At 51.9% G+C, this 24864-nt stretch overlaps 11 protein-coding genes across 11 annotated transcripts; 9 read left to right on the top strand and 2 right to left on the bottom strand.

Annotated features, from left to right (window-relative positions):
- Positions 1–325: 325 nt before the first annotated feature.
- On the bottom strand, positions 326–2341 carry QC761_102120 (uncharacterized protein). The gene is made up of 4 exons (XM_062873455.1): positions 1522–2341; positions 1261–1459; positions 915–1202; positions 326–855 (listed from the first exon to the last, which is right to left on the bottom strand). Exons 1-4 carry the CDS (start codon positions 1653–1655, stop codon positions 616–618), a joined length of 861 nt encoding a protein of 286 aa, XP_062736486.1. The 5' UTR covers positions 1656–2341; the 3' UTR covers positions 326–615.
- A 1098-nt stretch (positions 2342–3439) lies between these two features.
- On the top strand, positions 3440–4858 carry QC761_102110 (uncharacterized protein; the record flags this gene model as incomplete). The annotated part of the gene is made up of 4 exons (XM_062873454.1): positions 3440–3975; positions 4093–4258; positions 4318–4406; positions 4466–4858. Exons 2-4 carry the CDS (start codon positions 4159–4161, stop codon positions 4856–4858), a joined length of 582 nt encoding a protein of 193 aa, XP_062736485.1. The 5' UTR covers positions 3440–3975; positions 4093–4158.
- A 1176-nt stretch (positions 4859–6034) lies between these two features.
- QC761_102100 (uncharacterized protein) lies at positions 6035–8023 on the top strand (the record flags this gene model as incomplete). The annotated part of the gene is made up of 4 exons (XM_062873453.1): positions 6035–6053; positions 6175–6284; positions 6338–6463; positions 6518–8023. The coding sequence occupies 4 exons, from the start codon at positions 6035–6037 to the stop codon at positions 7544–7546; spliced, it is 1284 nt and encodes a 427-aa protein (XP_062736484.1). The 3' UTR covers positions 7547–8023.
- Positions 8024–8198: 175 nt separating this feature from the next.
- QC761_102090 (uncharacterized protein) lies at positions 8199–10186 on the top strand. Its single transcript, XM_062873452.1, has 3 exons — positions 8199–9038; positions 9087–9574; positions 9664–10186. The coding sequence occupies exons 1-3, from the start codon at positions 8410–8412 to the stop codon at positions 9744–9746; spliced, it is 1200 nt and encodes a 399-aa protein (XP_062736483.1). The 5' UTR covers positions 8199–8409; the 3' UTR covers positions 9747–10186.
- A 797-nt stretch (positions 10187–10983) lies between these two features.
- QC761_102080 (uncharacterized protein) lies at positions 10984–11745 on the top strand (the record flags this gene model as incomplete). The annotated part of the gene is made up of 1 exon (XM_062873450.1): positions 10984–11745. One exon carries the CDS (start codon positions 10984–10986, stop codon positions 11743–11745), a length of 762 nt encoding a protein of 253 aa, XP_062736482.1.
- A 652-nt stretch (positions 11746–12397) lies between these two features.
- Positions 12398–14066, bottom strand: QC761_102085 (uncharacterized protein). Its single transcript, XM_062873451.1, has 2 exons — positions 13246–14066; positions 12398–13171 (listed from the first exon to the last, which is right to left on the bottom strand). Exons 1-2 carry the CDS (start codon positions 13492–13494, stop codon positions 13109–13111), a joined length of 312 nt encoding a protein of 103 aa, XP_062736481.1. The 5' UTR covers positions 13495–14066; the 3' UTR covers positions 12398–13108.
- QC761_0001650 (uncharacterized protein) lies at positions 13994–14620 on the top strand (the record flags this gene model as incomplete). Its single annotated transcript, XM_062871753.1, has 4 exons — positions 13994–14017; positions 14246–14343; positions 14483–14543; positions 14612–14620. The coding sequence occupies 4 exons, from the start codon at positions 13994–13996 to the stop codon at positions 14618–14620; spliced, it is 192 nt and encodes a 63-aa protein (XP_062736480.1).
- Positions 14621–14899: 279 nt separating this feature from the next.
- On the top strand, positions 14900–16061 carry QC761_0001640 (uncharacterized protein; the record flags this gene model as incomplete). The annotated part of the gene is made up of 5 exons (XM_062871752.1): positions 14900–15022; positions 15072–15187; positions 15255–15423; positions 15489–15622; positions 15683–16061. 5 exons carry the CDS (start codon positions 14900–14902, stop codon positions 16059–16061), a joined length of 921 nt encoding a protein of 306 aa, XP_062736479.1.
- Positions 16062–16128: 67 nt separating this feature from the next.
- Positions 16129–17736, top strand: QC761_0001630 (uncharacterized protein; the record flags this gene model as incomplete). Its single annotated transcript, XM_062871751.1, has 2 exons — positions 16129–16190; positions 16245–17736. 2 exons carry the CDS (start codon positions 16129–16131, stop codon positions 17734–17736), a joined length of 1554 nt encoding a protein of 517 aa, XP_062736478.1.
- Positions 17737–19128: 1392 nt separating this feature from the next.
- QC761_102060 (uncharacterized protein) lies at positions 19129–20869 on the top strand (the record flags this gene model as incomplete). Its single annotated transcript, XM_062873449.1, has 3 exons — positions 19129–19402; positions 19464–19722; positions 19780–20869. 3 exons carry the CDS (start codon positions 19129–19131, stop codon positions 20609–20611), a joined length of 1365 nt encoding a protein of 454 aa, XP_062736477.1. The 3' UTR covers positions 20612–20869.
- Positions 20870–21285: 416 nt separating this feature from the next.
- On the top strand, positions 21286–24430 carry QC761_102050 (uncharacterized protein; the record flags this gene model as incomplete). The annotated part of the gene is made up of 3 exons (XM_062873448.1): positions 21286–22381; positions 22451–23110; positions 23167–24430. Exons 1-3 carry the CDS (start codon positions 22179–22181, stop codon positions 24428–24430), a joined length of 2127 nt encoding a protein of 708 aa, XP_062736476.1. The 5' UTR covers positions 21286–22178.
- Between the last annotated feature and the right edge of the window lie 434 nt (positions 24431–24864).

The raw sequence follows: 24864 nt of genomic DNA, 5'->3' as shown, positions 1-24864 counted from the left end.
GCTGAAAGCCAGAGTCGCGTTGCAGGGCAATGGCGACAGGGAACGTCGCGAAGGGCGGGCTCTCCTCATGCACACAGCAGGTGACGGTGACAAAGCTGGGGGAGACGCGATCAAGACCCATTTGTTTACAAGAGTACAGAGATACAAAATAGGGCCAAGTGGGGCAGCAACAGGTAGCGTAGGTGGAAGTGGGGCAAGAGTGCGCTGGCACCGTCAGAAGGAGTGATTTCATTGGTGCCATGCCTTGGCCCAGCTGCCACCAGACCGTTTTTGGTGCCATCGGGCTGCGACCAAGTCTCAATTCCTGATTCAACACCATTCTGACTGGATGAGAACCACTGACCTAGATCAGGAACCGGAGGCTTCTACAGCAATCAATTTTTATCGTTTTGCAGTAGTGACGAAGAGAGAAAAAGGCTCATGTTCTGTCCCAGTATTTTCCATAATAAACATAATCGCTTGCCAAATACACTACATTTTGACATATCGCCCCAAGTGGACCACAGGGAATCTTTCTAGAAGTGATGTTACAATAGGGCTGACTGCCCAAACCCCGTCCATTTTCATTTTGCACCAAGCGGAAATCCCATATCTTTTATCTTCCTTATATCTCCTTTAACGCTCTCCGGCAAGTCTCCTGCTCTGCACCTCACCCAGTGCCTTGGTACCGCTCAGCATTGTGACCACAGCAACAGCGCCAATGACAGGCAGGGCCTGGAAGAGGTTCCAGGTGGTATAGTAGAGGAAGAAGACACCCTCCATGGCGAGGATAGAGCCAAAAAAGGTGGCATGTGAGACTGGGGCGGCACCAATGGCCTTGGAAAGGTGGTTGAGGTTTGCGCCGAGGAAGATCCACTGTGTTGAATTCGATATTAGTGGCTGTCTGAATTAGATAAATGGCAGACAAGACTTACGCTGATGAACAGAACCGGAACCGTAGCAAGCACAACCAGCGCAAAGAAGATAGAAATCACCTTTGGTGGGCTCGTGGGATCAGCGCGGAAGATGTGGTGGATCTCCTCCTTCTTGCCATAACGGACGGGCTTCTCGTAGGGCGGGATGGGGACATTGGGGTCCTTCTGTAGCTTGACATCGAACACGGGGGCATTAAGAGCCTTGGAGGAACCGAAGGAGCCGAGGATAATCGAGGCCTCGAGAGGTCCGTCGCTGTGCAGGAATTGGACGGGAAGGTCCTTGTGAGTCTATGCCGGTCCTCGTCAGCATCGGTTGTCGAAATCTCGATGTTTCCATTTGCCTTACAATTGAAGCGACCGCCTTTCCACTTTCCTTGACTGTCAAGGGGAAGGGAGCCTCAAGCCCAGTCTCCTTCTCTTTGAGAATAACAAACGCTTGATGCGGGCGCTTCCCCTGACCATTGTCCTTTGCCGTCAAGCTGATCTTTAGTGTATCGGTGCTGCCGAGCGAGAGGGGCTTCGTAACGAGTGTCTTCGAGGTGAACCTACGATTTGTGTTAGCTTTCTGCGGCGGAACTTTACTTGGCGTTCTGAAGGTATTGTATACCTCTCCTTGCTGCCAGCATCGCCAGCCCGCTTTGCGACAACTGAGACGCTGCCATCATCGAACCCCCAAGATGTAGCCTGCGCGACGCCAGCCAGGAGCAGAAGCGCTGGCGCAAATGATTGTGTGAACCTCATGATAGGCTATCGGATATATGTGAATGTGTCGTAAATCGGTGCAGCCCGTCGTTGCGTGAAGCAACTTTACTGGGTGACGAGGCTAATGATGGCAATTGGAGCTGTCACTTCCAGTGCCTCAATGAACACTTGTTCAAGCTCCATGCGCGGCGCTACGGCCAAGTGCCAAGACACCGGGGAAATCGGATGGGATGTGGCCTATGCGCCTTCCTTTTCTGGAATATTCAACATTGATATTGACCAAGAGTCTTGTTGCTCAACGTCGTGGAAGGGAAGGATTCCTCTCTCTGCTTATTTGCTCCATCATGAATGTCAGAGTTCGTCTGTATGAGTCTTGACTTCGAATTCAACAATATGGCGGTTGCAATATTATCCTCGCAGAGGGAATAAATGTGTCCCACTTGTGCCTTGGAACTTCCCCGTCCAATGTTGCAGCATGATCTTTCCTAACAATGCATTATGTATGAACCCTGTAGTCTACAAAACGCAGTTAGTTCTCACAAGGACTGTTAGTCAACATGTTGTAATATTCTTGGGCGGTCATATTGCTCGCAAACAAAAAACTTTCCCAAATGAGTTGCTCACAAGCGTCTCACAGTTGCTGATTGGTCGAATTTTTCTCTGGTGGGTGGATTAAGAGCAAGCTTGGTGTTCGACAGCATTCGTGATCGTTTCCAGGCCGTATAAGCAGCCAGACACCGAATGGAAGACCATTTACGATTCCTCGGTTTACATATAGTCCATGAGAGATCAACTTGTAGATGGCCCCCGATACGATACCATTTGACGCAAAACCTGAAGCCCGTGGACGATATCATGAACGGAGGCATACGCAACTCTGTCCGAGACACCAATCAATTTGTGCATCGGGGCTTGCTATTTCTCCGCCAGACCAACCTTTGCTTGCAAAGTCATGATATATTAGCTGGCTGGAATATCCCCCGCCTTCCTGTTCAGTTCAAGGCGGGGCTATCTATGTTGTGGTCTTGCATGGAAAAACACGGACTTCCGGCATGTTGCAGGCTGGTTACTGCAGGCAGATATGCATACTCTCAAAAGCGATTGAGAGTCAGTCTCGAGATGCAAACACACCAGGATCCTGCCTAGTGTTGGCAACAGATCACGGCACTTAAACACGAAGTCTGGGCGCGCGGGGCGTGGGGATGGATGTGTGGGTGACCATTGAGGTTGGATATCAAGAGATTCTAGAATATGAGGGGCAAACTGAGGTGATAGACCTCGTGGTTTTTCCATGACCAAAGCTCTCTCGTATAGAAATGAGAGCAGATCAGCTGAAGCATTGACAGATAACACAGACGACGCTGAATAAAAAGAGTGGCAGGAAAGCTTCAGTTGATCGGATGGCAACTGACAGAATTGACACGGAGGACTGGCAAAAGTGAAGGCGAAGTGCACACATGACGCTAGGATCATGGGCCGCCTAGGGCTTCGGATTTCTGCTTCCGTTTTAGAAGTTGCTTGCTTCCACTGTGAGGGGCACAGATTCGGATGCATCCATGTATTTGGAGGTGCCGCACGAAAACGCAACATAACATGGATTCGGACATATGACCCTTGCTTGGTATCAAGGAATGGCACTGCATCGGACGAGCCGTTGCCTGTCCTCGGGGCGTTCAGTCCGCTGAGACGGTGGAGCCGAGCTGCCCTTCTAGTGTAGTCGAACCATCGGCTTTTCGATGAATGACAGAAACGTCGACACTTTTCAGCGGTGTGTTGATGGTGATGTTGCGTCGCCCGAGACAGCTCTCCCAAAACTGGTCAATCGGTGCCACAGAGCTCCCCCAGTATTCAATTGCGGTGGCCCAATTGGAAGTTTTTCTCCTCTGTGTTCGGTTTGTTGCGAGTGCTTGGGCTGCTGATCCCTGCGACGATAAAAAGAACATGCCCGACAAGGATGGCCGGTTTAAACCTATCAAAGGCTGTGGCGGGTGATTAAGCTGCCAAGGGGACCAATCCTCTGTGACCTTGGGGCCAGCCACGGCCTAGATAGTCCATCATGGGTCTGGGGTCTCTGGGGCCCTTTTTACTGAATCTCGGTCGCGTTTTCCTTCCTGTTGTGCCATCCCCATCTCCATCTGCGGACTGTCTTTCGTTCCCGATCCTTTTAAAAGAGCTGTGTGCTGTCACTCGCTAAGAGCACTCACGTCTCTGGGAATTGTTTGTATTCTTGCCCTCGTTCGTATATTTTGGCCCCCTCTCTTCGTCGCAACCGGTGCTTTAATCTCCTGGAACGCCGTTAATATTACGAGTCACCGTCTACGCCTTCTCCTTTTCCTTAGGTCTCGGATCCACCACAGCTGTAAGACTTGACCTCACCTTTCCACTGGAATGCGGGCCCCGTGGCCGTGGCGACGTCGGCCCTGTTGTGTTCTTCAACCGTCTGTTCCGATCAATTGCTAAACATAACCTCATTCAGCCCGCCATCTTGCTCCAGCATCCCTTCGCATCTTACCAGCGTGTTTCCTTGAGCTCCTCAGTCACAATGGTCAACTTCCGCACAACCCTCCTGGCCTTTGCCGCCGCCGTCACCGTTTCAGCCGACTACGTGATCGACCCAAATACCATCCCTCTCTCTGCCAGAAGTATGTTTAACGCGAAGTAATTGCTGTCGGGAGACATGCTTACCGGGTAAAATTTGCAGAGGCCTGGTGCAACGACCAAAGGAGCACTTGCCCAACCATTTGCCGTCAAACCAGTGTTGGCCAGCCCCTCGTCAACGACTGCGATGCTGTATGTGGCCTGGACATGACTCGATCGTACGAGCTTTCGGCGCTGACAAAACCGTGTAGGAAACCCTGCAGTACGGCTGCCTCTGCAGCGACAACAAGGTACCAAACATGTCCGAGTACACCCTCACCCTCCCCTACCACGTGTGCACAGCTTGGGGCACTCAGTGCGTGAAGGACTGCGGGACCAACAACCTGTGCTCTGCTGCTTGCCGTGAGGAACATCCTTGCGGTGCCCAGAACCCCAGCCGTGTCAACGAGACCAAGACGGCGACCACCTCGGCGGCTGAGGAGACGGCGACCCCAACTGATGGAATTGCGGACGGCTTCGGCGATGGTACCCAGAACAACAACGGCAGACCAGGAAGCGGCGCTGGTGCTCTCGCGCTCGGCAATGCCTATGGTCTCGCTGTTGTTGCCACTGGTCTGTTTGCTGGCTTCACTTTGCTTCTTTAGAGACCGACAATTGGCGTGGTTTGGTAAAATGCGTGCTTCAGGAATATAAAAAGCGGTCTCTCTGGTTTGCTGTTGGTGTTGGTTGGGGTTGATGTGTATAGGAAGAAGTAGTGTGTTGACGGTGGAAGGAGCTGAGCCTAGGAACCAGGAACATACTTAAAAGGGGTTCCAGGAAGGTGCGATGGGAGGTGTTTAATATCCTTAATGTCTAAACTACTACACTACAATTCATTGGTCGTTTGGAGAATTTTGATAGGTGAATCCTTTTTTTTTTTTGGCATTGGACAGTTCGTTTCACAAATCAAGGGTCTGGTTACACAGTACCGCATTACTGCTGTTTCCCACGCAGGTGTATAACTCGACTCACTCTAATGTCAGCAGGCTCGAGGCATAACGGCTGGTATCTCTTATTGCCGTCTTTTAGTCGGGTGATTGTTTCATCTGAAGGTCAGGCTCTTTCATCCCATGTGTGCTGTTCACACAGCCACTTGCACTCATCCACGCACATCTTTCGATTCTGACTCGGGAATTCCAGGAACAAACACGTCTTGAAACACAAACGCTGAACTCTCACAAAGATCCACGAGCCGTGTTGCACAGAGTAAACATGAAGCTCGTCATCCGTCCTCCATGCAGCGGCAGATGCCCCCATTTCACTCACTGTAGCCTCACCGCCTGCCAATTTTCACGTGCAAAAATTCAAATCTCAAGCGAGTGGGGCAGACCCTTCAAACCAGCTGGCAGAGAGCAGTCTGTTGAGATTTGATTCGCAACGACACCAGCGTTGTCTCTCAACAACTGAAGAGACCGGCGCCTACAAAGTGCTGCTATTTCCTGGGCTACCTTTTGCTCAAGTGGACCCCTTCACTGGACCCGGGCTTGATAAACGAGCAAATCCCGTCCACCGACCTCCGACCGCCGACCAAACCTTGCTCCCGGTATCTTGACAAAGTAGTTGGTGGCAGCCGCCGTCTCTTGACTTGTTGATTTTTCCTTCATTTTCCTATCAACGGTCACGAGTACCCTATCACCGAACCGGCACCGATCCTAAGAAACATACCTCTAAACCACCGTCGCGGTTGTATTTTTCGAAACGGCTTCTTTGTACCGGCCATACACCTTAATCGCAGCCCTTGGAGCGTAATCAATCCCCTTTCAGGGAGGCTGACCGACACCATGGTACTAGACAGCAGCAGTGCGCGCAACCCCCTTTGCCCCACCTTTGCATTGACTCCCCATACCTGCATTTGTGCTTCCCCCGCGATCTTGCTCCGAAGAAGACGATGTGGCTGACGGCGATGGAATCTGTGCAACAGGAAGGGCCGCTGCCGAGTGTGTTTCCGAAGAAGCACTCATCCACCTAAAATACTACAAATATTCCGCCGTCGACAAGTCCCCCATATCGAACTATGTCCTCAAGCACTGGGTATGCGCTCTATGCCCCGCCTCCGACGAGAATACTTGACTGAGACCTTGTAGTGGAATGCGTTTGTGGAGGTTCTGCCATTATGGGTCGCCCCAAACATGGTGACCCTTCTAGGCTTCTTTTGCATCTTGATTAATGTCGCCCTTTTGGTCATCTATATGCCGGATCTCGTGGGACCTGTGAGATACTTTCCAAGGCACTGGGTGTGGGAAACACGAGCTGACGCTTTTCAGGGCCCAACATGGTTATACTTCAGCTTTGCGTTCGGTCTCTTCATGTACCAGACTTTCGACAACGTGGACGGCAAACAAGCGAGACGTACCGGCACATCCAGCGGACTGGGAGAGCTCTTCGACCACGGCATTGACAGCTTGAACTGCACCTTGGCCAGCTTGTTGGAAACCGCCGCAATGGGTCTCGGGACCTCCAAGTCTGGTGTCTTCACCGCTCTCGTACCTTGCCTGCCCATGTTCTTCTCGACATGGGAGACCTACCACACGCATACCCTCTATCTCGGAGTCATCAACGGACCGACTGAAGGACTCCTGCTTGCCTGCATGTTCATGATTCTGTCTGGGATTTATGGACCGGCTGTTTGGACCGAACCGCTGGTTGATCTCGCCGAGGGTCGCGTCTACCTACTTAGTAACCTAGGTTTGACAAAGGACACTATTGGCGACCTGTCGATCCGGGACATCTGGGTGGGACTGATCATCTTCTCGCTGCTGGCCACCCACATTCCGTTTTGCGTTTTGAACGTCGTCAAGGCTCGGAGAGCTCGCGGCCAGCCCGTGGCTCCCGTCTTCCTCGAATGGACCCCCATGGCCATCTTCACCTTTAGCATCGGCGCCTGGGTCTACAGCCCATACTCGTACATCCGCACCGACAACCACCTCGTTCTTTTCTGCATCATCATGAGCTTCGTCTTTGGCCGCATGACGACCAAAATGATTCTTGCACACCTTACCAAGCAGCCATTCCCCTACTGGACCGTCATGCTGTGGCCACTTGTTGGTGGCGCCGTCATGGCCAACCTTCCTCGCATCGGACTTCCGGCCGTCTCAGCGGAGTATGAACACATGTACCTGGTGTCTTACTTGGGCTTTGCGGCGATTGTCTACTTCCGCTGGGCTTATCTCGTCACGACGAGCATTTGCAACTTTTTGGGCATCAACTGCTTGACCATTCCTTACGAAAAGCAGATGGAGAACAAGAGAAAGGCAGCCGGTATCATCAACGGGCTTGCGCCAAAGAAGGATTAATTGAGAGGAAGAAAGCATGAGGAGTAGCAGAGAAGAATGAAACCTTCATATGCATCGGGATCGGGAAGAAGAGCAGGGCTGTCTTCGTTGGCAGCGGGTCGGTCGTGGGCTGGGATTTGACTTTCTAAAAAGGTGGTTGGCATTGCATTGCATCCTAGCATGGCGTTTTTGGGTGTGTTGTCTGTCATGATGGCGTTTAAGCCCATGCCTCAACGGTCAAGGGGTAACGGTTCTTGGCGATATCCTCTGGAGAGGGCCTGGAGTAACTTCTCTACATATATACCTGGATGGGATTTCTAGATGTGCTGCTCGAAGCAGGTCGGGTTGTTGTCGTTGTGTCGTAGTAGATAGCGAGAGGCTTATTAATCGTTTTTAATGTACATAGTAGTAACAGCGAATCAACTACGCTGGATTTCCATAAAGATTAAAGAGTTAGAAGAGAGGACAAATGAATGAATGATATGGGTATGGATGAAAGATAAGATTGTTATGATAAACGTTGGGGAGTGCCAAGCGGGTGAACCTGGAGGTTGGATGGAGACGGTGGACCTTCCCCACACTGTGCTTGACCCCCCCCTGCGTTGGGCGTCTGCAGGGGTCACTAACGGTTCGGGGTAAGAGCCGGGGAAGTTGACGGCTGCTCTCGACACCTTTCCATAACTGAGTGCTTCAGACTCATATATAGTCCTCTGCTGAGCTTGAGATTCGGACCGCCTTTTTTTTTTTTTTTAAGTACGATGAGGGGACATACAATGCGGATTCGATAGCACCGATTCAAGCATCTGCTCACCCCATCCAGCCCATTCCTTCCGCGTTGTCATCATCATCATCAACTGTTGTTGCTCTCACCACCACCTGTCAAGATGACACGCCTCACGCTATCCTATCTCTTGTTGCCCTTTCTCGGGGGCACAACGGCAGGATATACCACACTCTCGGACGACACACTCCGGCATATATCCTTCCCCCTTTCGGCGTCATCGCCGTCGGAACTGGACCCGTTCGATGGCTCCCTCCTCTCACCAATCTTGATCCCCCGCGTCCCGGGAACGCCAGGACACACGGCTGTTCAGGCGCATTTTATTAATTACATCAAGTCTAACCTGTCGCCGGAGTGGACAATAGAGTGGCATAACTCGACGTCAAAAACGCCGGCAACGGGGGAGAAGCTGGTGCCGTTTCAGAACTTGATCATCAAGAGAGATCCGCCCGGGATGACGAGGGAAAGGGAAGGGGAGATGGAGAGGTTGACGCTGGCGGCGCACTATGATAGTTTGTATCGGCCGGAGGGATTTATAGGGGCGGTGGACAGTGCGGTGCCTTGCGCGGTGTTGTTGTGGGTGTTGAAGGAGCTGGATGGGGCGATGGGGAAGAGGTGGGGAGAGTGGGAGGATGATGGGTTGGAGAGGGGGAAGGGGGTGCAGGTTGTGCTTTTTGATGGGGAGGAGGCTTGGGTGCAGTGGAGTGGGGAGGATAGTCTTTATGGGAGCAGGTGAGTGATACTAAAGGGGGGAGGGTGATGTGGCTGACGTGCAGATAGGGCTTTGGCGGAGGATTGGCAGAATGAAAGGTATGAGGATGGGAGTTCGAGGCTTGATACGATTAGTTTGTTTGTGTTGTTGGATTTGTTGGGGGCGGCGGATCCGACGGTGCCGAGTTTCTTTGGGAAGACTCATTGGGCGTATCAGAACATGGCCAAGGTGGAAGAGAGGTTGAGAGGATTGAAGTTGTTGGAATCGGAGCCAAAAGCGGGAAGGTTTCTTCATGACTCCGAGAGATCGAACTGGAACTTTGCCGGATATGTCGAGGATGACCATGTGCCGTTCTTGAGGAGGGGGGTGGAGGATATCTTGCACATTATCCCAACACCGTTTCCTAGGGTGTGGCACACCATGGATGATGACGTCAAGAACTTGGATGTGGCCACGGTGAAGGATTGGGCAAAGATTGTGGCTGGATTTGTGGGAGAGTGGATGGATTTGGAGGGACACTTTGAGGGTGTGGTGCCGGGAACGGAAGATGAGAAGGGTAGGTATTTTGTGAAGGACGAGCTCTAGATGCCCATGATGATACCTTGCACAAAAACAAGAATTGAGAGCTGATATGTCGGTGAATAGAGAGCCCTGCATTCACGGTGTTGGTGCGGTCGTCGCTGGTCTGGCTTGGGGCTGGTTGCTTGGGACTGTTGCTCCTGCCGTGAGATATCTGGGAAGGAGCGAGCCCACAGTTCATACAACCGAGTTGAGGAACACTTTCCGCCAACAAATGGCAACCTCCCCATGGTCCTATGACTTAATGGAGGGGATAAGAAAAGAGGTCCTGACCGCTCTAGAGAGTTCAGGTTCGATTCCAGGGCGGGTCATTTCAGCATCAAATGGGCCCGTTGCCCTCATCAGATGGATCTGATCTCAACGAGTGGGCACAAGCAACAAGAAACCGGGTACTGACGCCATATCTGCAAGAAACCGAGAACCGATGCCATATCCGACTGATACTATACAACTGTGAGCAGACTTGGCCTAAGAATCAAGGGCTCTCCTCTCTACTCTGTCATCTTCATTGAGATGACATGATGCTGAGCAAGAGCAAGAATAACACCCCTCTTAGCCCAGCTGAAAAAGGGATTCTAAAGAAATTGTCTGCCCTGAAAGGGTCAGTGGTGATAATAAAAAACAACCCTATACCGCCAGCCAGGATGGCGCTAACTCAAAGGAAAATAAAAAGAAACCAAATTAAAAAACCAAACTGCAAACCTACAGGGTTTTCGTAGCTGACACCCTTCGAAAACATTGGAGAGGTGTCATTGAGCTTTTTGCACTTTTATGCTTCTATTTTTTTTTTATTAACTATGTTCCTTCTTGCCCAACTTCTTTCTAATAGATAATAAAAAGATATTGTGAAGGTTAACCTAGACTGATATTTTGATCTAATGTAAGTAGCACAGTCCTAAGGTATTGAAGGCGCACTGTATGATCCTTGTCCCGCTTGGGTTTGTGGGGCAATTAGTAGGGGTTTCGACCCATGACGACAAACCGTTGAGTCTGCGTGGACTGTGCGACAGGTCTTTTTGATTGTTCTCTCTTGAGCAACATCTTTGCAACACGAATACCTTTGGCTTTCAGCCTACCTACTATACTGTTGTTATATTGCCTACCGCCAGCCTTGATCCCGCTGTCTTTTTCTGTAAAGATATCCTTAACATCAAGCATCCCACACAAGAACCAGCGCGTCGCATTGCATTGCATCGCATCGCATCGCATCCAAGTCGCAAACTCTATCCAAAGACCCCAAGACCCCAAGACTGCACTGCCGTCATCCCCAACTTTCCAGTAACTGCCGGTGTCACACGCCCCTCACCTTGGAGCGCATATTGCTCTCGCCTTCAGCTTGAACTCTTGGGCTTCAACCGATGAGGTAGCACCTCCTAAATTAGCTACATGGCATCCGAGAACGAGCACCGCGCCCAGGCGCAACATGAGCCGGCGCAAGCAGCAATACTCGACAGCAATAAATCCGAATCGCTAGCAAACATGTCTGTGGCAACCAACGGCCAAACACCTCCCCGACGTAACCCCCTATTCGACGACGACGATGGCGACGATGTAACCTCCATAACCTCCTCTTCCAACCACGACACCGTCTCCCCGACTGTAACCTCCCCTCCATACTGGCACTCAACATCCCACCCCCCAAACCACCCTGCCTCGAACGGTCTCCGCCCTTTATCCACCGCCTCCATCGAATCCGTCCTCCCACCCGGGGCGATAACCCTCCAAGACAACGAATCCGACCTCCCCTCCTCCCACTTCCCATCCACATCCCCAACCACGCCCCAAGACCGCAACCGCTCCTGCTGGGCGAGATCGGTGACAATAACGGATTACATCACGATCAACACTTCCTCGACCAACATCGGGGCTTTCACAGTCTGGAATATTTCGGTAGAGACGCTAGAAGGGCCGAGGATAAATATTAGGAAGCGATACAGCGAGTTTGATGATTTGAGAAAAAAGTTGATCATGACATTTCCTGGGTTTGAGGCTGCGGTGCCGGAGTTGCCGCCGAAGAGTTTGGTCAAGAGGTTTAAGACTGGGTTTTTGGAGAAGAGGAGGGGGGGGCTGCAGTACTTTTTGAATTGTATACTGTTGAATCCTGAGTTTAGTGGGGCGCCGGTGGTGAGGGAGTTTTTGTTTAGTTGAAGGGGATCAAACTGGGAATGGGGTGGAGAAGGGGGGTTAACATAAAGAGTTGGATAAGGGGATGGTATATGGGGAGGGGGGGCGGTAAAAGGCTGGTTGAATCCTGTTTGTTGTTTTGGGTCCTTGTGTGATATGCGAGGACGTTGGGCTCACGTTGAATATCACAGGATTGATGTGGATAGAGTCTGACGAGTAAACTTTGGATATCACACGGCGCGTCGCGTGTGTTGGCCAGGAATATAGTTTGGCATATTTGGCCGAGCTGAAGAAAGGGAATGGTGGGGGGGAGTACGCCAACCTATAATACTGCAAGGAAAAACAAATCATCTTCCCTTCCTGGGCAACGGAACGATTTTGGGTGGTGATATTGATTGAGAGGTCTTCAAGGCCGCCCTTGTATATACAGACGACAGCGCTTGGTGATACTTTGTGCGCCGCGTCATAATTTTGTACATATAATTACGAGCTGGGATCAAGGTCACGAGTTGCTGCTCATGGACATCTGCCTTGATAAAAGTCTTTAAGGTATGCCCAAGTTGCAGGCATACTGAGAGTAACACTAATGTCATGTTCTTGTTGGACTAGGCTGAGAGAGAGACAGTTGCATCAGATCGATGATATGCGTGTATACTTTATACATATTCGACTCGGCATGGAGACGATGAATCGAACTTCAAATGTTCTGATATCACGGGCAAGGCCGGGACGAGAGAGGGGATGAAATAACAACATTGGCCAAATTCCAGCCTCTAAACATCATTCGACACCTACGTCCATGAAAGATATATACGTTTGCTGATGACTACATCCAACCTAATATCACTCACCTGAAGCCAGATGCCTACCCTGCAACCGTTTGAAAATGAAATTCCAACTGATACCCTCGGCAAACTGATACCCTCGGCACTTGCCTCCCTCTTGAGCAACAATGCCTTTGCTCAAACCCAGTTCCAGACACCAGAGACCTACTAATCATCCGCACTACTACCATGAGGGGGGGGGGGTATACACATTCCTCCTCCGGGTGGTCAAGCTTCATACCTCTCCCGCAGCGTCGACAACCCTCTGAACCAGGAATTCTACAACAAACCCTCAAGGTAGGCCAACCTGGTCAAGAAGTTATGTTCATACATACCACTCCTCACCCACCCCATCAAAATTCCCTACTACACCAACCTCACCTATCTTACGCCGAGGACGACCCGAATCATCTTCGCCATCGAAAACCCCGAGATGAGCTCTCTGCGGGCCGTCATGGGCCGACAGAATGGCCAAGTAACAAACATTGGACAGTTCGTAAAGAATCTTCGCAGCCGGACAAAGGCTGTTGGTGGATAGATGGCAAACGTACATACGTACGGGGTCAAACAAAAACCCAATTTCGGGGTGGAGGAGAAGGAGGAGAGTGGACATCGTTTCGAAACCACTACTAACCCGGTCAGCAAGCTGCAGAGGGATTTTGGAGCCTTATGGGAGTGTGGAAGGTGGTAGGTGTCGGACCCATGAAAGATGAAATGCTGGCTCCCGTTTATGATGGAAGGATAGAGAGGTGTGTGTATATGCGGGTGAGGAGCTGCTAGCAGCTTGCCAGCAAAAATTCACACACACGGCTTTCATATTCATCCGAGAGTCCCGGCCACGGCTACATGGGGGCTTGATTATATCGAACAGGGAGGCCGAGTGGGAGGAGGCGTGATTCGCCAGGAGTGTCTTGCCCGGTTCACCAACACGATCCATCCATCCATCCATCCAGTGGCCTCGGTCGACAAGCCCTACTGCCGCTGGGGAAGTACGGCTGCCTACCCGGGGGACGATGCCACCACCGACGCAAGCCTCCCACCATGGAGAGGAGCCCAAGGGTCATGGGAGACTCATTCTGGTCTCTGTTTGGCCACAACGTCCCCTGACTGCAAGGCGAGTCGAAAGTGATTCCACCCGGAGCAAAGACTATCCGGCGGTAGTCGACTCCTCCCAACCCCTTACTACCACCCCATACCCCATAACCGTCTTGTTTTGCTTTTCCCACATGATTCCCTTATTTCCCGCAGTCCTCGATATCCACAATATCAATACCCCCAAGAAACACTGACGCAAATAGTGCAGACATTTGTCGAGCATGATGACGGGTTCACCATGCAAATATGGGAACCCTACCCACGCTGCCCAGATCCAGATCGTACGGCAAACACTTGGTTAAAATGAGCCAGGACTGTCGATCCCCGCAAAGGCAGAATTGCCACCAGTTAGCATGCCCGGCACCGACATCGTTGACGTTGGTTTGCGTATATATGTAATGAAAGGGAGGGTTTCGCGAGGCGGAGAGGATTGGTTGCCCAGAAAAAGAACGGGAAGATCAGATCTCGAGGACCCTGCATGAGCCCTGACCATCGGCGTGTTTTGATCGGTTGGAATCCACACCTGGCCCTCCCAGGAATCTTGTCGCGCGCATCAGCATCTTTCTTCGTCTAAAGGAACCCGGCCAGTTAGCTACACTCTGTAGCAATCACGAAAGGATTTGGAATTGCTGCCGCCACAAGTTCTGCTCGTGCCGACTCGGGTATTGGATGCCGGCACCGAGGGGGCTGGAAAACTGCTGAGGTATTCAGCCTTCCCGATGACAAGGATCTCGACTCTTTCTGATAAGTGTAGCTTCGTGGGTGGTGAAAGGTGAATGGCCCACGAGTTCCCGCTTGCAGGGAAGACAGTTCGAGATTCCACCCTAACAAATCCCCTACAGGCTTGGCGATCGACAGTTAAGAACGGGGGGTTATTGGAATAATGGGCTTCTGCTGAAAGCGGTGCGTTGACAACACCGAATTGTTAGGCCCCTGGGCCCTGTAACACAGAACAGTTAGCTGACTAGCAGGGGTTATAAAATAGTAGTCTGGGGAGGGCTAGGGGGGTGAGATGGCGTGTGTCCAGCAGCTCCGGCCACAGCAGGTACAAGCCGTGCCTCTCCGCCCCCCGTGCTCTCCCAATCCTCGACAGGACCCTTCCCCGTGCGGTGGTCGGCGATATTGCTTATTGTTGGGAGCCTTCCCATCATCTCAAGACAAAACAGATCTGGAAACCACCCAGAAAGATATTTTCATCAGAACCATCCCTCTCCAGGTTTTCCTCCTCGTCGCCAGTCAGGTCAACACCAGGCAGCAAAATGAGCGCAGCCACAGCTGCGGCGGTGTCGTGCGTTGAGTGCCAAAGGCGAAAGCAAAAGGTAAAGTCTGGTGAAAGCACCCTCGCAACGGCCCGCGCTGCATTAGAGTCGGATCGTTGGATCGTTGGTTAGGTAGAGATTGGCTGACAGCTCGATCCAGTGCAACAAACAGTTCCCCTGCAATCATTGCCTGAAGCGAGGAGTCTCGCACCTCTGCCGCTTTGTATCCAAAGGGGTCGGTTCCAAGTCAAGCAAAGAGGATACTGTTCTCAACGACAACCAGCTAAGGTGAGTAAAGGACGGGGAAGCCCGTTGTGTCTCTCGTTGCTAACCCCTATCTTCCACGCGCCGTCAGAACATCGAAGAAGCGGAGTTTAGACAGCCCAGACTACGGTGAGGTTTTTGACGGAGACGCAGACTTTGACAATCAACACTCTGCGGCTGAAGTCAGCGATGCTCTGAATGCCCTCGGCTACATGCCTCATGACCATCATCTGGTCCTTGGCAATGGAAGCGGCCCCAAAGTGAGCAGCTTTTTACCCCGTTCCGTGCGCGCTGGAGACTGCGAGACAGACTGACCATTCAATAGCCAGGTAAGGATGTTGTCGAGGATGAAGCTGAGCCGTCCGAAGAACTCAAGGCTGCCCTTGAGTCCATGCCTGCAAAGCCCTACACCGATTGCCTTGTCGACAATTGGCTCAACGGTGCCAACCACCACTACTAGTACGTCCCTGTCCCTGTTAACATCGCCGATGTATCGCACTTGTTGACCAATTTCCCAAGTGCCCTCTACCCGTCCGAGTTCCGAACCCAATATGATGGCTGGTGGGCAACTCCGCCGAACAAGGTCTCGCCAGAGCTTACCAGCTTGATTCTGCGTGTTTGTGCATGCTCGCTGCATTTCATCATCGATGATAGTGTCAAAGAAAGGCTCGAAACCGAACTGAAGGCCGACGCCGTGACATTCGCCCAACGCATGCACAACGCGGCCGACAAGCTCAGCACAAGCATAGCGCCAGGAAAGGGTGGTCTGATTCACGTCCAGCAGCTCTTTTTGACAGCGTTCTGGTACAAGTCGGCAGAGAAGTGGACTGAAGCATGGCACGCCCTGAGCAGAGCGATTCGTGCTGCCAACGAGATTGGTAATCTTCCCCTCGGCTGAGTGGTTGTTTTCTGGCGGATGAACTGACAGTGACATAGGCTTGCACAAGGACTCTTTGTCTGAAGGTATGTCCGAGTTTGACCGTGAGATGAGAAGGCGTCTTTGGGGCGTCCTCTACATGTGGGATTTGTGAGTATGCCTCTATATCCAATTCGGAGTGCCTCTACTCACAGCTGGTGACAGTGCCCTTGGCTCCATGCTCTCACGCCCCCTCCTTGTCAACCATGCCGATTGCACTTTCGTAATGCCAACTCTGGCCCTCGAATTTGATCCCGAGCGGCCCAACCAGCCATCGCCCTTCGGTCATATGAATTTGCATTGCCAGCTGTGTCTTGCCATGGCAGCCGAGTTTGCTCCTCGCGCCGATGGAAAAGTGGATGAGGCCGACCAGGCCAGAAGACTGCGCGATGTCGTCTATAAGTGGTACGAGGATCTTCCCAAAGAGTACTCCCGCACGAATCCCGACACCCAGTGGGATGAGGAGTTTGATTGGGTTGTCTTCCAGCGCCGGTATCTCCATCTGATAGGATACATGTCTCTCTTCAGCCCATTGAAGGCATTCGTCACCCGAAATTCTGGCAAGCCTCTGACGAAGCTTGAATCCGAGCTGCGCGCGGCTGGTGTCCAAGCCGGCCTCGATCTGATGGATGTGTCGTGGAGCTTCTTTGAGAACATGGTTTCAGCCGGTGCAAAGTTCCACTATGCCATCTTTTGCATCTTTGATGCCACGACGGTCATGTGCTCTGCTTTTGTCCACGATGAGGCCCGCACTCTACCACAGCGCGAGACGGTGCTCGAAGCTATCACCAAGGGTCTCCACATGCTCGAGAAGTCATACGCCGAGTCCAAGACAACGGCAGCCCTGTATCGTATTCTCAAGGGCCTCATCATCAACCTGCCGCTCAGCCCTCAAGAAAAGGGAGTAATCGGAGCTCCGAAACGCAACAAGCGCACAAATGTCAACCAGACAGGCGACAGTACAGCTGCCGGCTCATCGAACAATGCTTTGGCTAGAAGAATTCTTTCTGATCGTATCTCCGAGGGCGTAGCTCAAGGATCGAATACCGATGGGACACTGGTCGAATCTCAGCTCGGCTCAAATAGCTCTCAACTCGGTTCGAATGGCTCGGTATCGGTGGTGTCGTCGTCATCGAACAACATTCCTTCACCCGAGGTTCCGTTGCGCTCAAACGCCCCCATCCCCTCTGCGAATGGACAGGTTTTCCATGGCTATCAGCCAATGGATAACCCACCATTTTCCAACGGCCATGATCACTTGAGCCATATGCATGCACCAAACATGCAGCCCTCGCCATACTATGGCACAGTCGACCAATTCATGCCCTCAAGCGCAGGCATGGTTCCTTCGAATGGATATTTGGTGACCGACAGCTTCGTACCCAACAGTGGCTTTGTGTCATCGAATGACCTCCAGTTCAGCAATGACCATCATATCTTCCACTCCGGGCCGCCTGACCCCCTTGGCTACACCCAGCCCGCGTGGGAACCGGCCCCTGATGCCAATCCAAACTTCGGTCTACTCCAAGGAGCGATCCAGGAGGTATCGGAGGATGCGGTGCCTGCTGTGCCCAGTGTGTTGGAGTATTGGGACTGGCAGCAACTTGATCTTGGAAACCCTGGGTATTGGGGGAACCAACAGCCGCCACGGATGTGAACATGGGATCCGGTGTCTCCCTTTAATCGAGGGGGTCTGGCGCTGAACCGGAAAAGCAACTTTGCAGCTGGTGGACTAGGCTTTTTTCGGGTGTGGTGTTTTTTAAGCGATGGCGTAGGCGTTGGCTTGTCATGACAGTTCTTTTAGGAATTCGTCGTTAATCGTTGAAAAAGAAGGTGTTTCTTGGATAGAATGGCGGGCGATATGGTTAGAAGGGACCTGGAATTTGTTGGAGAGAATCATTAGGGGAGATATTGGCGCCCAAGCTCGGGATCCTAGGCATGAATGGGAAAGTGGCCGGTTTTCGCATGTCTTCTTTGAAAATAATTATTTTATCGATAATGTCGTTCTGGATTTGTTGTCTTTGTGTCGAGTTTCCTTCAAGTGGGAAATGATTGACAGTTTGTCTCCTTTGGGGGATCGTCGGTCAGAACCAGGCGAGGGAAGGGACACATCATAATTTGGGGCCCGACGATGGACACATAGGTTTCTCGCATGAATAATAGCCAGAGCTGAGAGACAGATGCCCCTCCGAGATGTGATATGGTCAGGGTCCGTAGTCCACCAGCGCTCCGAAGACTTTCGGACCCAGTGGACCCTGGATCGGATTCGAATTGGTTAGATTTCGGGTTTCACAAGCAATAACGGAGAGATGGGGACCTGCCTGCCGACCTGAGTGATGACTGCATCGAATCGAGATCGTGACTTTGGTCTGTCGAAGCCAGCAAAAAGATTCTAGATCTTCGATAGGTAGTCTGGTTGTGCCATGTGGCTTGAAACCTCATACGACCGTTGTTCTAGCCACGTGTGAATGGAAGCGAATGGCGTCCTGGGAACTAAGTGTGGGTGTGGTTCAGATGGGACCACTGTGGACGACATCTTGCCCCTTTTGAAATCAGACGAGGAAATATTGGAAGCTGAGGACTGGCCAAGGCCCAAAAGTGAGCTGATGGAGGCTGCAAGTTCAGAAGTTCAGCACATTGCAAAGGCCCAACACCTGCGGGCAGTTCAGTGGGTCCTTCCCACTATGCACGTTATCACCATCAGTTATCGGTGGGGGGTACTGGCCGACATCACTGCTCCTTCAGTGCCACATTGCGAACAAAAAATGGGAGACTGAGACTTGAAATCAAGGCCGCGGCAGAGACCAATGCCTTGGAAAAAGAGCTAATAGGCCTTGAATAATGGTCAGAAGATCTTTGAACAACGGTCAGAAATCATTCAATAACGTTGAAAGACATGTATATGGCATTTTATTGCTTTATCATACAAGATATCATCTACTTTTTTGTACGTAACGTGTGAGATCGGTGGAGTTGCCCCCGCGAATACACAAGCCATGAGTCGCTGAATACAACGAAGGCGGCATAACTTCTCACCCAAACAAACCCAATGCACGGAAAAATAATGCGACTTTGGTTACCGGCACCCTCCTCCTTGACGGGTGAGCTCCGGGCATACCTTACCAGAGGGGTAAAAGCAGCTTCTCCACTTCTTACAAGATCAACCTCTCGATCTTTGACTCAATCAAGCCGTCGGTGTCTCACATCAACACCATCCTCAAAGTTGAAGATGTCATTGGCAAATGCAAATGCTGAGCAGGGAAATGGTCCTAAACAAAATGCCTGGGTTGGAAGTGCCGGGGCAGCTGGCTATGATTTGAGAAGTGAGTTGACATATGAGGTTCTGAATCAGATGCGTGAAGCTGAATGCAAACGTGAACGTAGGCGATACGATGACAACACCCACAGCCTCCATGCTTACTGCTATTCAGAACTGCACACTGTTTGATGATGTCTTCCAGGAGGACCCAACTACTATCGATCTGGAAGCTCACTGTGCTGCCTTGACTGGCAAAGAGGCTGGTCTTTTTGTCCTGTCCGGGACCATGGGTAACCAGCTAGCTTTGAGATCTCTTTTGACTCAGCCGCCACATGGCTTGGTGTGTGACTACCGTTCCCATATTGTTAAGTATGAGGCTGGAGGGTAAGGCAACTTGCACACATTATACCCTGATATCCAGTTTGCTAACTTTATAAACAGCGTCTCCGCCCTGACAGGTGCCACAGTCAAGACAATCGCACCAAAAAATGGCATCTATCTGTCACTGGAAGACATCAAGGCCAATGTCTACCTAGATGATGACGTACACACCTGTCCAACTCGTCTCATCAGCCTAGAGAATACTCTCAACGGCATGATCATGCCACTCCAGGAAGTCCAACGCATCTCTGCTTTCGCAAAAGAAAATGGGCTCAAAATGCACTGTGATGGAGCACGACTATGGGAGGCTGCGGCTTCCGGTGCAGGAAGCCTGAAGGAATTTGCTTCATGTTTCGACACTGTTACACTGTGTTTCTCCAAAGGCCTCGGCGCCCCTATTGGCAGCGTCCTCGTCGGAGACAAGAAGGTTATCAAGCATTCCCGCTGGGTAAGGAAATCAATTGGCGGCGGGCTTCGACAGTCTGGAGTCGTCACGGCAGCAGCCCGGGTTGCCGTTGACGAGACGTTTGGGAAAGGACCAAATGGTGAAGGGGGCTTGCTGCGGGATACGCATATTTTGGCACAGCAGGTTGCCCAAATCTGGACTGATCTCGGCGGTCAGCTTATCCATCCGGTACATACCAACATGGTCTGGCTTGATCTTGAAGATGCCAACTGTCCAGACGCCCGGGTTGATGAGCTTGGAAAGGAGGCTGGCTTGAAGCTCATGGGGGGGAGACTGGTGATACACTATCAAATCTACCAGAACCGCGAGTTTGTTGTTCCTCGTCTAGAATCCATCTTCAAGACAATTATGGGAGAGAAGAATGGAAACAGCAAGGGCTTGAAGGGGCAAGAAGGAGAAAGGTCCATGTATCGGACATCGCAGTAAAGTGCCGACAAATAGGAAATTTACGCATCCCGACATCCTAACAATGTTCACCGATGGATGATTATAAAAGCCGACTTGGATTGCTGATGTCGGTAGCCGAGATCCCTTGCCAAGTCTTCATGTAGGGCAAGGCCGAAGATGCGGGCCGAACTCTTGCTTCTGTCCATACAAAGTGAGCCCGGAGATGCCGGACTGCCCGATGATTTGGTAACGAGAACACAAAATGAACTCGGTCGAGGAGGACAAGACTCGCAGCTGAATGGTGACTAAAATCACCGACAGGGAACAAGGCAAAGCACAGCAGACCTCAGCTAAGAGGCTAAAGATACCGCCACAGACGATGACCTGTGGCTTTCTTTGAAGACTATGAGGGCCGTGAGGGCTTCCTGGGCGCACCGGTTTGTGTGGAACAGCCATTTTCCTTACCGCCTCGTGGTATGCGCCTCTGGTTGAGGAGCATGCTTCCGCATCTCTGCAAGCTCTTTACCCCGCCTTAGCCCCAAGGTCAAGAGACCCTGCCAATGGCTGACGTCACCGTGGATCCGCCGGTTCCAGCGAATGGAAGCGCGAGAATAGGTGCGGACCGGGCCTATGCCGGAGCATTGAGAGTGCAGAATGCGGGGAAAGCTCCAAACAAGCTCCCCAAAATCCAACGTCTTGCTGTCTCTATTGACCGACGGAATACAGCCTGGAGCGGTGGACAAGCAGGAAATGCCCGGTTGTGGCAGGTGCTACATGCCTCGAAAGAGCCTCGTGCGGGAGGAATGCACAACCGTTCTCGTCCGGGGCACACAAACATCAAATTGGCCGCAATGGAGGTTAAGAGGTACCTGATCCGGAACACATCGAATCAATGGATGATGGATCTCAATGCGGCAGAAAAAAAAGTTGGAGAAACAATGGGCAAGAGAGAGAGAGATGACGATCATGAGGAGCACGCCAAGGAAAGCCCACCTTTGACGACAACCTGGAAAAGACATGGGCAAGACACGGAACCTGGAATCTGGGATCGAGATCAGCGTGACTCTGCTGGTATTTTCGTCCCAATTCTTCTCTTCGCTTGTCTGGCGTGGCCTGCTATGATGAAGTGGAAGGCGCGGCAAGCTTATTGTAACCTTGACTGCATGCAGAACTGGCAGCTGCCCTGCAGAATTATTAAAGTGCTGATTTCTGGGCTTGACGACACCACAATTCCCAGACGCGCCTGCCTCTCTTGTGAGTGCAAGGTGGAAAGTATAGAAGAGAAGAGAGCAGAAGCCCAAGACCGCTTGCCTTCTGTCCGATCTTGTCACTCCCATCCCCGGGCCCGTCCTCGTGCCCCTGCCGACCCTGCTCCTGCCCACTTTATATCTTGTGCCTGTCTGCCCCCCATATCAACCACTCCTGAGTTCCTTCCCACCCACCCTGCTCTGCTTATTCCTTCTCCCATCACAGACTCCGATCGCCGAGTCAGACTTTCTTCAGCACTGACCGACTGAACAACACCAGCACCCTCACTCCACCCCTGCCTCTTCATCTCACAATTCTAGCCGCATAAGAACCCAACCGCGTGTGAACAGCCTTCACAATGGTACCGCCGGTGCATCGCGGCCTCGTGGCAGGCGCTGCACTTGCGATCTGGGCAACCGCAGTCGTCGCCACCCCTCAGGCTCTTTGGGTAAACGGCTCGGTGGTCGCGCCTTGCGACTCGCCCTTGTACTGCCAGGGTGATGTTCTCAAGGCCATCCAGCTTGCCCATCCCTTTTCCGACTCCAAGACATTCGTCGACATGTAGGTTTCATCGAAAACAATCTTCTTGTCCATGCCTGTCTGAGACATGTTCTAACTGTGGAACGCCAGGCCCACTATCAAGCCTTTGGATGAAGTTTTGGAGGCCTTCAAGCAACTCTCTCTGCCCCTCAGCAATAATACTGAGCTGCAGAACTTCTTCCGCGAGAACTTTGCCCCGGCGGGTGGTGAGTTGGAAGAGGTTCCTAAGGAAGAACTCGAGACCGACCCTGTCTTCTTGGAGAGAGTCGCGGACCCGGTCGTCAGGGAGTTCGTGAGCAAGGTTATTGACATTTGGCCCGACCTCACAAGGCGATATGCGGGTGGTTCCAACAACTGCACAGGATGCGCCAATTCTTTCATCCCCATCAACCGCACCTTTGTGGTTGCCGGTGGCCGGTTCCGTGAGCCGTACTACTGGGATTCCTACTGGATTCTGGAAGGTCTCCTGCGCACCGGTGGTTCCTTTGTGGACATTTCCAAGAACATCATCCTCAATTTCCTCGACCTGGTGGACACTATCGGCTTCGTTCCCAACGGTGCCAGGGCTTACTATCTGAACCGCAGTCAGCCACCTGTGCTCTCATTGATGGTCAAGGTGTACATCGAGCACACCAATGATACAAGCATTCTGGAGCGCGCAGTGCCACTTTTGATCAAGGAGCACGAGTTCTGGGCCACTAACCGGACAGTTGAGGTTGAGAAGAATGGCAAGAAGTACACTCTCAACAGGTAAGTCTCTGCGATCAAGCCAAATGAAGGAAGAGAAAGGCTCACAACAAAAATAGATACTTCGTCAACAACAACCAGCCCCGTCCCGAGTCCTACCGTGAGGACTACATTACAGCCAACAACGAGAGCTACTATGCCGAGACAGGTATAATATATCCTGTTAAAACGCCCCTCAACGAGACCGAGAAAGAAAAGGTCTACGCCAACCTCGCAAGCGGTGCGGAATCTGGCTGGGACTACAGCTCTCGTTGGCTTCGCACGCCTCTCGACGCAGCCGAGGACAAGTACTTCCCTCTCCGTTCTCTCAACGTGCTTGAGACTATTCCCGTCGAGTTGAACTCGATTCTCTACCAGAACGAGGAGATCATCTCTTGCTTCCTCAAGCAGCAGGGCAACGAGACCGAAGCCGAGAAGTGGGCTGCCCAGGCGAAGACTAGAAGCCAGGCCATGTACGACGTCATGTGGAACTCAACCCTGTGGTCGTACTTTGACTACAATCTCACATCTGCCTCGCAAAACACCTTCATTCCAGTCGATGAGGATGTCAGAGCTAGGGAGACTGGCCCGGCACCTCCTGGACAGCAGGTTTCGTTCCAGATTGGCCAACTGTTCCCGTTCTGGACAGGCGCGGCCCCCAACCACCTCAAGAACAACCCCTTGGCGGTTCAAAGGGCCTATGCAAGAGTTGCGGCGATGCTCGAGGAGAAGGCCGGCGGGATCCCTTCCACAAACTATTTTACTGGACAGCAGTGGGACGAACCTAATGTCTGGCCTCCCTTGATGCACGTCTTGATGGAGGGCCTTCTCAAGACACCACCTACCTTTGGCGAGGATGATTCCTCATACCAGGCCGTTCAGGACCTGAGCTTGAAGCTCGCGCAACGCTACATCGACTCCACTTTCTGCACCTGGTATGCCACCGGTGGCTCAACCTTCGAGACGCCCAAGCTTCAAGGCCTAGCCCCAGAGGCGAAGGGAACCATGTTTGAGAAGTACAGCGACAACGCCACGAATGTGGCTGGTGGGGGTGGCGAATATGAGGTTGTCGAAGGGTTCGGCTGGACCAACGGCGTAGCTATCTGGGCAGCTGATACTTTTGGCGACAAGCTCAAGAGGCCAGACTGCGGTGATATCGAGGCAGCTAACGTCCATGCTAGGAGAGGCGGCGGTCTTCTGCCTCCAGGATTCACCAAGCCTGACAAGAGAGCCGACAAGAAGGAGGATCAGCTCGAGAAGAGAAGCAGGTTCGCCGTCGAACTTGACACGTGGGATGCCCAGTGGGTGAAGAAGTTTGCAGGCAACAAGGGCCAGAAAAAGTAGGGGACCAACAAGGAACGAATGGGGTTCATCGATGAAGATAAATAATGGTTCTTTTCATGTGTATTTTTTTCCTGTTCAGCCTGTTGTTTGCGGATACCACTTGACTTTAGCTGTATATGCAGAGATACGGAGTACCTTCAGCTTAGGGCGTTGAGGATGTGTACTTATCAATCAAGATGTCAAGATGCTTATTTTGGGAGTTGAAAATTTTACGCCTCATGGCTACAGCAGTGACCAAGCTTCTTGTCGGCACTGTATATTTGCGGGGAAGATCGCAATTTCGTTTTTTTGCAGTTGTGTCGAAAGAACGCCTTTCCTCTCTTGGGCTAACGGTGAAGGTGGTTTGGCGCTATGCCTGTGTGGTGCCGCGATAACGTCCCAATGGTGTGTCTTGTCGGTCAGAGGATTATCCGCCGAAACCGAAACGTGATCCA

Source organism: Podospora bellae-mahoneyi, assembly GCF_035222275.1.
Source record: "Podospora bellae-mahoneyi strain CBS 112042 chromosome 1 map unlocalized CBS112042p_1, whole genome shotgun sequence".
Taxonomy (NCBI): Eukaryota; Fungi; Ascomycota; class Sordariomycetes; order Sordariales; family Podosporaceae; genus Podospora; species Podospora bellae-mahoneyi.
This window is presented reverse-complemented; position numbering and strand designations above follow the sequence as displayed.